Below are 11459 nucleotides of genomic sequence, written 5' to 3'. Positions count from 1 at the left end.
AAACTCCACTCACTCACTGCAGAACAGGGGAGAGAATACAAACTCCACTCACTCACTGCAGAACAGGAGAGAGAATACAAACTCCACTCACTCACTGCAGAACAGGGGAGAGAATACAAACTCCACTCACTCACTGCAGAAGAGGGGAGAGAATACAAACTCCACTCACTCACTGCAGAACAGGGGAGAGAATACAAACTCCACTCACTCACTGCAGAAGAGGGGAGAGAATACAAACTCCACTCACTCACTGCAGAACAGGGGAGAGAATACAAACTCCACTCACTCACTGCAGAACAGGAGAGAGAATACAAACTCCACTCACTCACTGCAGAACAGGGGAGAGAATACAAACTCCACTCATAAAGGCAAAGTTCCGTCGCATAATCTGAACAGACTGTTTGGGGCAAGTGCTGATAGCGAGCGCCTATGAAGGCTGGTACGGCGCACACACTCACACCGCAGGACAGGGCGAGAATATACAAACGCCACACGGAGCAGCGTCCCAGTCGGGCATCGAACCGAGGCGTTGCTTTTCGCTGTGTGGGGGGCGCGGGTGTCGCCACCGCGTCGCCTGCGATGTGAGTTGAGCTTCTTTGGTGGTGGGGACCCCCCACACGGGCAGGCGGCACCGCGGTCGCAGAGCGAGTGGAAAGGGGTTGAGACTTCACATCCTGGTTGGTGGTTGACGCAGCCCATCATCACCATCCCTCCCTCTGGGGTCGATAACGTGAACACCGTTTTTTGAGGAAGTCAGCAGTGGTTGTCATTTGGATAATCGGCAGGGATTGAAGTGCTTATGCAATTTGTACTTGTCAGCTTTCTTTACTGTTTTTATATTTAGTGACGTAGCTCTCCTAGACTTTGGTTGTTGTACTGTTGTTGCCGAAGCTTTCTGACCCGCCCCTACTGGATATCTGTGTAAAAGAGCTTCACAGATCATCGGATTCTTCCAGTCTACATCAAGAATCTGATTCTGATAAACTCGGCCCCGCCATAGGAATGAGAAATCCCCACCGTCGGCTGAGGTCCGAGAGTGGAGATCCTCGGGTGAGCGAGGAGGAGACGCCGGAGGGTGAGCAGAGTGACACGTGACGGATATCCCTGTCTGCCGACACGACCAATCACATCGCAGCGTGAGACACGGCCCTGGCCCTAACCCCATCACGCACCCGGCCTATCAATGGCCCAGCTCGACGTTAACCCTGAACCACCATCACCACCATCACCGCCACCATCTCTTTGGTTCTTTTCGGTTAAGTCACGTCTAAAAATAAAATAATAAATCAAAATAAAACAACACATTACGACGTTTCGATTGCAACACAAGCAATCATCATCAGGCATAAAAGAAATAGCAACAAAATCTAACTAGAAAACTATAGACCGACATACAAGCAGACAGACATCACAACGGCACACATAGAGAGGAGTATACAGGCACACGAAAATTAAATAACCTAGTAAAATATTGAAATGTGATGTAATACAACACAGAGAGTCGGTTAACACACAATTAACGCATGGCCTGGTTGACTACGTGTTTCAAAATTTGCTAAGTTAGAATTTTAAGTGTGAGCAACAAATATCTAACTAGAAAACTATAGACAGACATACAAGCAGACAGACATCACAACGGCACACAGAGAGAGGACACAAATCGGCTGTGTGAGCAACAAAAATCTAACTAGAAAACTATAGACAGACATATAAGCAGACAGAAATTTCACACTTAAAATTCTAACTTAGCAAATTTTGAAACACGTAATAAACCAGGCTATGCGTTAATTGTGTGTTAACCGACATATAAGCAGACAGAAATTTCACACTTAAAATTTCCGAAAAGAACCAAAGAATAATTCCTGCAGTCACGAAAGCTCCCAAATTAAAATCGCCGCCATCTCGACCATCACCACCACCATCATCGCTATCACCATCACCGCCATCACCACCACCATCAGCATCACCACCATCAGCATCACCACCATCAGCATCACCACCACCATCAGCATCACCACCACCATCAGCATCACCACCACCACCATCAGCACGACCACCATCACCACCATCAGCATAACCACCATTACCACCATCAGCACACTACCACCATCACCAGAGTCATCACAGTGGCTACTCCGACATCGCGAGGACATCGTCACTGCAACCGTCTCCAGGCAACCGTCTCCGTGTCACTGGACAGCGGTGCTGGGGCTGACTTCTCCCCCACTCACTGTGGGGGGCACGGGGGGGGGGGTGCTATGTGGGGTGCTCTGTGGGGTGCTCTGTGGGGTGCTCTGTGGGGTGCTCTGTGGGGGGCACGGTGGGGTGCTCTGTGGGGTGCTCTGTGGGGGGCACGGTGGGGTGCTCTGTGGGGAGCACGGTGGGGTGCTCTGTGGGGGGCACGGTGGGGTGCTCTGTGGGGTGCTCTGTGGGGTGCTCTGTGGGGGGCACGGTGGGGTGCTCTGTGGGGTGCTCTGTGGGGGCACGGTGGGGTGCTCTGTGGGGGGCACGGTGGGGTGCTCTGTGGGGGGCACGGAGGGATGCACTGTGGGGGGGCACGGTGGGGGGCACGGTGGGGTGCTCTGTGGGGGGCACGGTGGGGTGCTCTGTGGGGTGCTCTGTGGGGGGCACGGTGGGGTGCTCTGTGGGGTGCTCTGTGGGGGCACGGTGGGGTGCTCTGTGGGGGGCACGGAGGGATGCACTGTGGGGGGGCACGGTGGGGGGCACGGTGGGGTGCTCTGTGGGGGGCACGGTGGGGTGCTCTGTGGGGGGCACGGGGGGATGCACTGTGGGGGGCACGGGGGGGTGCTCTGTGGGGTGCTCTGTGGGGGGCACGGGGGGATGCACTGTGGGGGGCACGGGGGGATGCTCTGTGGGGTGCTCTGTGGGGGGCACGGTGGGGTGCTCTGTGGGGGGCACGGTGGGGTGCTCTGTGGGGGGCACGGTGGGGTGCTCTGTGGGGTGCTCTGTGGGGTGCTCTGTGGGGGGCACGGTGGGGTGCTCTGTGGGGGGCACGGTGGGGTGCTCTGTGGGGGGCACGGTGGGGTGCTCTGTGGGGTGCTCTGTGGGGGCACAGTGGGGTGCTCTGTGGGGGGCACGGTGGGGTGCTCTGTAGGGGGCACGGAGGGATGCACTGTGGGGGGGCACGGTGGGGGGCACGGTGGGGTGCTCTGTGGGGGGCACGGTGGGGTGCTCTGTGGGGGGCACGGGGGAGTGCTCTGTGGGGGGCACGGTGGGGTGCTCTGTGGGGGGCACGGGGGGATGCACTGTGGGGGGCACGGGGGGATGCTCTGTGGGGTGCTCTGTGGGGTGCTCTGTGGGGGGGAACGGGGGAGTGCTCTGTGGGGGGCACGGTGGGGTGCTCTGTGGGGGGCACGGGGGGATGCACTGTGGGGGGCACGGGGGGTGCTCTGTGGGGTGCTCTGTGGGGGGCACTGTGGGGGGCACGGGGGAGTGCTCTGTGGGGGGCACGGGGGGGTGCTCTGTGGGGTGCTCTGTGGGAGGCACTGTGGGGGGCACGGGGGAGTGCTCTGTGGGGGGCACGGTGGGATGCTCTGTGGGGGGCACGGGGGGATGCACTGTGGAGGGCATGGTGGGGTGCTGTGGGGTGCTCTGAGGGGGGCACTGTGGGGGGCATGGGGGGGTGCTCTGTGGGGGGCACGGGGGTGTGCTCTGTGGGGGGCACGGGGGTAGGCACTGTGGGAGGCACGATGGGGGGCACGGGAGGGTGCTCTGTGGGGGGCACGATGGGGGGCACGGTGGGGTGCTCTGTGGGGGGTACTGTGGGGGGCACGGGGGTGGACACTGTGGGGGGCATGGGGGGGTGCTCTGTGGGGGGCACGGGGGGGTGCTTTGTGGGGTGCTCTGTGGGGTGCTCTGTGGGGGGCACGATGGGGGGCACAAGGGTAGGCACTGTGGGGGGCACGGGGGGGTGCTCTGTGGGGGGCACGGGGGGACGGCGTCCGGCACGTCGCTTCGTCTCCGCCACGGCCACCGCGCCGCCACCTCCCTCGCCCGCCCGGCGAGCGACGCCAGCGCCCGCGCCAGCGGCTCGCGGGCGCTCGGCACGGCAAGCGCGTTGAGCACGGGGTCGAGGGCGCTGTTGACGGCCGTGAGCGCGAACGCCGCCTCGTACGCGGGCGCCACGCGGGCGTCGAGGCGGCAAGCCGCGCAGGGGCCCAGCGCAAGGCGCGCCGCGGCGCGCACGAACAGCGCCGCGTAGAAGGGCCCGAAGCTGAAGGCCGAGATGAGCACCACGGCGACGGCGACCCTCCGGACGCGCCGCCCGCGCCGCCGCCCGACCGCGGGGCAGCGGCGCACGGCGCGCACCGCCCCCGCGTAGGCGGCCGCCGTCCCGGCCAGCGGCAGCAGGAAGCCGACGGAGGCGATCACGAGGCCGGCGCCGGCCGCCCATCGCTCGAGCGGGAAGCGGTCGAGGCAGGTGGCGTGGGCCCGCGACACGGCCGGGCGCGCGAGCGCCGGGACGTGTTCGGCGACGGCGGCCGCCCACACGCCGGCGCTGACGGCGCGGGCGACGCGGACGCGGCGGAGGGGCCGAGAGCGCAGGGGGTGCGCCACGGCGAGGTAGCGGTCGACGGCGACGCAGCAGAGGAAGAGGGCGGCCGCGCCGTTGGTGGCGTCCAGGAGGAAGGCGGCGGCGCGGCACGCGGCGTCGCCCCACGCCCAGCGCAGCCGGCGGCGCGCCGCGTGCTCGATCCACAGCGGCAGCGCCGCGACGTAGAGCAGGTCGCTGGCGCTCAGGCCCAGCAGGTAGACGGCCAGGACGTTGCCCCGGCGCGCGTGCCACGCCGACAGCCACAGCGCCGCCATGTTCCCCGGCAGGCCGAGCGCGAACACCAACGAGTGGACCGCGGGCAGCAGCACGGCCGCCGCGGACAGGTCGGCCCCGCAGTCGGGGGGCAGCGTGCCGTTCTCCAGCGCCGCCTCGAAGGCCTCCTCGGAGCAGCCGCTCGCGTCCGTGCCGTTTGCGACGACCCCCAGAGTCGCGGCCACCACGGCCGCCACGGTCGCCGCCGTCGACGCCGCCGCCGTTGCCGCGTGCGCGTCGCGAGTCGCCGGCGCCTGCATGGCGACGTCTCTGCGCGAGAGCGGCGAGCGAGAGACACTACAGACGGCTCGCCCTGCATCGCAGCTCACAGCCTCGCAGGGCTCGGCCTGCACCGCGACATCCCGGGACTGGTGTATGGCCATGAGCGGGAATCGAACTCGGGTCGCCGGGTTATTGGCGCAGTGCGCTAACCCCTGTGCACATTCACACATGCAACAACAACAGCTGCCATTCCCCATGAAGTGGCAGTCACGTCTCCACTGTGCTTGTGACAGGCTAGGTGCACTTTGAGGCCACGCGGAGTGTCGAGGGCTCGTTGGTAAGAGGTCACGGGACAGACCCAAGTGCCGTGGGTTGAATGGCAGATGCACCAGCTGTGCCAAATTGCTGCGTTTTAGACGCCCGGCGCTCCGCTCATTGTTGTGAGGTCGCTTCTTTGCCATCCGCTATTGCTGGAGGGTCACTGCCTCCAACTGCCCAGCAGCGTCCTTCACGAGTCTCGTCCTCCACCGAGGACAATCTTGACACCGCTGGTACTGGTCCTCAGCAAGTGCACTCAGCTCCTCCTGCCCGTGCCGCGTCCATTTAGCACTCCCCTCTATGCATCCAAACAGAAGCTGCTTGGCCATGCGGTGGTTGGGTATGCGGGCGACGTGACCCATTCCTGGGACAGCTACAAAGATGCCCCGTGTAGCCTTAAAGGCTGTTGGGGCAAGTGCTGTTAGAGAGCACCTATGACGGTCGGTATGGTTCACGAGCGGGTGGGTGGCCAGCATCACGCTCGGCCGCCTTTGTCTCCCTAGTGGCGATGATTTCCTTTTAACACATTGCCACCTGAGTCGACCTAGGGGAGGCCTAGGACCGGTTCAAATAATCGTCACTGGTGTTGACCGTGATCGGGAATCGAACATGGGTCGCCGGGTTCGTTGCGCAGCAAGTGCGTAAACCACTGCACTACACCAAGGCCGTAAGTATAATATATATTGGGGGGGACACATCCCCCCCAATATATGTAAATGAAAACAACAATTAGCTCAACCTTAGCCACAATATCTGGACCTGTCTTCATATAAATTAATACATAGATTTCTGTTTATATGATTGTGTTTATGATTGTACTTTATTAATCCCTAATCTCAAACATTACATACAATGAAACAAGAAATGGTAAAACAAGTAAACCCGTAAAAACAAAGTTTTTCACTATAAATCCTTTATATGCGTGGCGGCTAGAGTCTTCTCGTCCTCTGGCTTGAGATGGCTGCCACCTATGGGTCAGATGATTATCTGCGAGTATTAAGCAATTGGTAATAAAATATTTAATTTGTTTTCCCTAAACAGTGTAACATTTTGGAAAAAAATTTTCACGAAAATTAATTGTCACACACAACGAGTCTGTGTGGAAAATGTCAGCTCGATTGGATCACGGGAAGTGGGTTAAAAAACGAGCTAAATATTTGCACAGTCCTAAGCAAGCAAGCGAACTTAATATAAAGGATTTTAAAATATATTCGCCTGTGGAGGACGCGGGGATCGATCCCGCGACCTTTGGCATGGTAAGCGAGGGCGCTACCAACTGCGCTACTCCGCCACAGCCTGTGGAGGGGTTACGCTCTGGGCTCCTACACTGTGACGTTCAGCCAAAGCCATGAATGAGTTATATTTGAATAAATGTAAAATATTTTTTTTTTGCCTAAAAAGTGTAAAATTTTTGAAAAATGTTTTCACGAACATTAATTGTCTCGCACAACGAGTCTGTGTGCAAAATGTCAGCTCGATTGGATCACGGGAAGTGGGTTAAAAAACGACCGAAAGATTTGCACGGTCGTAAGCAAGCAAGCAAGCACGCAAGCGCGCAAGCAAGCAAGCAAGCGCGCAAGCAAGCAAGCAAGCGAACTTAATATAAAGGATTTAAAAAGTAAAAACAGAACAATATAATACGATACACTATTAGACATTATTGTAAAAAATAAAAAAAGTCCATCCCATGTGTCAGTGCATTTTTAAACATTTTAGGCAGGAAATGGCAGGAAATGAGTTTTCAAATTTAGATATTTTTCTGGGTTGGGACTCCCAGACCCCCTGGAAAATTTGGTCCCCCCCAATGTTGACTCCATGGCTACGGCCTTGAACTACACACAAAACACTCACCCACACAATACACTCACTCACCCACACAAAACACTCACCCACCCACACAAAACACTCACTCACCCACACAAAACACTCACCCACCCACACCAAACACTCACTCACCCACACAAAACACTCACCCACCTACACAAAACACTCACCCACCTACACAAAACACTCACCCACCCACACAATACACTCACCCACCTACACAAAACACTCACCCACCCACACAAAACACTCACCCACCCACACAAAACACTCACCCACCCACACAAAACCCTCACTCACCCACACAAAACACTCACTCACCCACACAAAACACTCACCCATCCACACAAAACACTCACTCACCCACACAAAACACTCACCCACCCACACCAAACACTCACCCACCCACACCAAACACTCACTCACCCACACAAAACACTCACCCACCTACACAAAACACTCACCCACCTACACAAAACACTCACCCACCTACACAAAACACTCACCCACCTACACAAAACACTCACCCACCTACACAAAACACTCACCCACCTACACAAAACACTCACCCACCCACACAAAACACTCACCCACCTACACAAAACACTAACCCACCCACACAAAACACTAACCCACCCACACAAAACACTCACTAACCCACACAAAAGACTCACCCACCCACACAAAACACTCACCCACCTACACAAAACACTCACCCACCTACACAAAACACTCACCCACCTACACAAAACACTCACCCACCCACACAAAACACTCACCCACCCACACAAAACACACATCCACCTACACAAAACACTCACCCACCTACACAAAACACTCACCCACCCACACAAAACACTCACCCACCTACACAAAACACTCACCCACCCACACAAAACACTCACCCACCTACACAAAACACTCACCCACACAAAACACTCACCCACCTACACAAAACACTCACCCACCTACACAAAACACTCACCCACCTACACAAAACACTCACCCACCAACACAAAACACTCACCCACCTACACAAAACACTCACCCACCCACACAAAACCCTCACCCACCCACAAAAAACACTCACCCACCCACACAAAACACTCACCCACCTACACAAACCACCCACACACACAAAACACTCACCCACACACACAAAACACTCACCTACCCACACAAAACACTCACCTACCCACACAAAATACTCACCCACACACAAAAAACACTCACTCACCCACACAAAACACTCACCCACACACACAAAACACTCACCCACACACACAAAACACTCACCCACCCACACAAAACACTCACCCACCCACACAAAACACTCACCCACCCACACAAAACACTCACCCACACAAAACACTCACCCACACAAAACACTCACTCACCCACACAAAATACTCACCCACCCACACAAAACACTCACCCACCTACACAAACCACTCACCCACTCACACCAAACACTCACCCACCTACACAAAACACTCACCCACACAAAACACTCACCCACACAAAACACTCACCCACACAAAACACTCACCCACCCACACAAAACACTCACCCACCCACACAAAACACTCACCCACCTACACAAAACACTCACCCACTCACACCAAACACTCACCCACCCACACAAAACACTCACCCACACAAAACACTCACCCACACAAAACACTCACCCACACAAAACACTCACCCACCCAAAACACTCACCCACCCACACAAAACACTCACCCACCCACACAAAACACTCACCCACCTATACAAAACACTCACCCACCCACACAAAACACTCACCCACCCACACAAAACACTCACCCACCCACACAAAACACTCACCCACCTACACAAAACACTCACCCACACACACAAAACACTCACTCACCCACACACAAAACATTGATTGGGGTTGTTGCCTTCAACAACCCCAATCAACAGCCCACCCCTGTTTGAACACCCGCGCTCACATTCACTCACCACCATTCCCATACACACAAAGACCCCCTCCCCCCGCCACCGTAGCCTACTTAGACTGATCGAGTTCTTGCTATTAGCGAGCACCAATTAAGGGCGGAACGGCCACATTTATCTCTAAGTGCTGAATCAAAATCTATTTATTTATACTGCAGGAGGAATCCGATGACCTATGGAGCTCTTCTTTACAGATGTCCAGCAGGTGGTGTTTTACACCCCGCACTAGGTCCTCGTTTAAGGCCGAGTCGACCTAGGGGAGGGCCCATGACAACTTTAAAAATATTCGCGACTGGTGTTGGTGGCCGTGGACGGGAATCGAACTCGGGTCGCCGGGTTCGCAGCGGAAAGAGGAAACCACTGCGCCACCGCTCCGCGCAGGGTCTCGCCAGCGCGTGCGTCACAGTGACGGGTCATTTAACAACGGCGGCATCGCCATCATTCTGATGACTGGCGTTCACAATCATCAGGCGCGGCAGAGGGGATGGGAGAAGACTGTGACACGCGCGAGCTCGTACCTTTGCGGCGGTCGTTTGAGAAGAGACACCGGGTCGCGATGATGACCCCCGCAGCCGCGACTGAGGTCCCTGTTCGGTTGCCTTTGGCACCGATGCCAATTTGCCCGCCTGCTACGCCGAGTTTCTACGGCGCCGTGGACCCAAGGCCGCGCTCCCCGTCGAGACTTCGAAACCCTCGTCTGAGACGAGAGACGCCGACTCCCGCGACCTTCCCCGCTCGGAGCTCACAAACTCTGAAGGACGCGGAGCCGCCGAGATGCTGAGACTGGGGGGTGGGGGTGGGGGGTGGGGGCGGTCGGATCGTGTGGACTAATTCACCACACAACAAACAACCATTGTCCAGTGATCAACGCGGGCCTCTCATCCCCACTCACCCCTCCACAATAACCACCCCGGCGGGACAATTGACACAGTGGTGTCATTAAGCACAGGCAGCGCCGTAGACAAAGACGGCGTGGGGAGGGAGGGATGTGTGTGGATTGAGTCATCCCACAGACACACTGGAGGTTGATGGGTCACGTAGGGATGGGGTTGATGGATCACGTATTCAAACGCGCAGCAACATTCCCTTGCACACATACAATACACACCTGGATATGCACGTGCCTACAGACACGCCGTGTACAATACCCACCACGACACACATAGACACTGACACGCAATACACATAGACACATACACACAACACACGCACAGGACACAGATTCCCCCATATCGCCTCTAACTATTGGGGGAAGTGTTGTTAGCGAACACCTATTAAGGTCGGCACGGCGCACCTACGAAGGGGAGGGTGGTCAGAACCACGCCCGACCGCCTTTGTTTCCCCAGTGCTGATGTTCACACCGCAACTCATTTAATGCTGGGTCGACATAGGCGTGGCCCAGGACCGGTTCAGGTAATCGTCACTGATGGCGGCCGCGAGTGGGAATCGAACTCACATGGCCCCGGGCTCGAGGTGCAGTGCTCTCACCACTCCGCCGCCGCCGCTCCGCACACGCTCAGACGACAATTGTTGAGATGCCGCTCGCTGACCCGAGGGCAGAGGCTCACCGAGTCTCTCTCAGGAGATGCCCTGCCGAGTCTTCGTGGCCGGGGAGGGGGGCGGCGATGTCACTGCTGCTGCTGCTCTGTGTGATCCCAGCGGAGCGATTTGCAGGGAATGTTTCAGCATTGGAGATTGTGGTTTTGGCTCAATCGCAGTGCCACTGTGGGTGTGGGGTTTAGCTATGGGAGGAGGACGTTTAACGCGAAGGGAGGAGGAAACCGGAGAACCTGAAGGAAACCCACGCGGAAAGGGGGAAAGAATACCGCTTTTTGGTGAGATCGCATAAGTATAAATGTGTCGTAACCCTCCACCATCCGACACGGCCAATCAGTAAAAAATGTGTCACGTTAACAAAACGCCAAGTAGTTACTTCTTCAGCCCACCGGTGTGTTTGAAGAGTGAATACACAACATTTAGAATTTGAGTACGAAGTTTCGCTGGTTATTACATCCAGCATCTTCAGGCGATTTGCCAGAATAGTGAAGCCATCCACCTGCTTCCAGTCTTAGATAGTGCAGGACGACGTCATCATTGAACCCCATCAGGTTTCGAGATCAGAGGCGGAGGTGGGGGGGTATTGTAATTATATAATGGATTAGTAATCAGTTAATTAGTAAATCGCCCGAAGATGCTGGATGTAATTACCAGCGAAACGTCGTACTCAAATTCTAAATGTTGTGTATTCACTCTTCAAACACACCGGTGGGCTGAAGAAGTAACTACT

General features: G+C 56.5%; 1 protein-coding gene across 1 annotated transcript; it reads right to left on the bottom strand.

Moving 5' to 3' along the window:
* Nucleotides 1-2256: 2256 nt before the first annotated feature.
* LOC144949024 (G-protein coupled receptor 4-like) lies at nt 2257-10137 on the bottom strand. Its single transcript, XM_078878809.1, has 5 exons — nt 9691-10137; nt 3936-5098; nt 3698-3780; nt 3075-3133; nt 2257-2497 (listed from the first exon to the last, which is right to left on the bottom strand). Exons 2-5 carry the CDS (start codon nt 5086-5088, stop codon nt 2257-2259), a joined length of 1536 nt encoding a protein of 511 aa, XP_078734935.1. The 5' UTR covers nt 5089-5098; nt 9691-10137.
* Nucleotides 10138-11459: the final 1322 nt, after the last annotated feature.

This window comes from Lampetra fluviatilis, chromosome 52 (assembly GCF_964198595.1).
Source record: "Lampetra fluviatilis chromosome 52, kcLamFluv1.1, whole genome shotgun sequence".
NCBI lineage: Eukaryota > Metazoa > Chordata > Hyperoartia > Petromyzontiformes > Petromyzontidae > Lampetra > Lampetra fluviatilis.
This window is presented reverse-complemented; position numbering and strand designations above follow the sequence as displayed.

Bases quoted from the DNA above. Each gene is read 5' to 3' on its own strand.
- LOC144949024 (XM_078878809.1), bottom strand. From the start codon at position 5,088: ATGCAGGCGCCGGCGACTCGCGACGCGCACGCGGCAACGGCGGCGGCG. The intron at 3,781-3,935 runs GCACCCCCCCGT...TGCCCCCCACAG, and splicing joins CCCCCCGTGCCCCCCACAGA to TACCCCCCACAGAGCACCCC. The intron at 2,498-3,074 runs GTGCCCCCACAG...TGCCCCCCACAG, and splicing joins CCCCCACAGAGCACCCCACT to AGCACCCCACCGTGCCCCCA.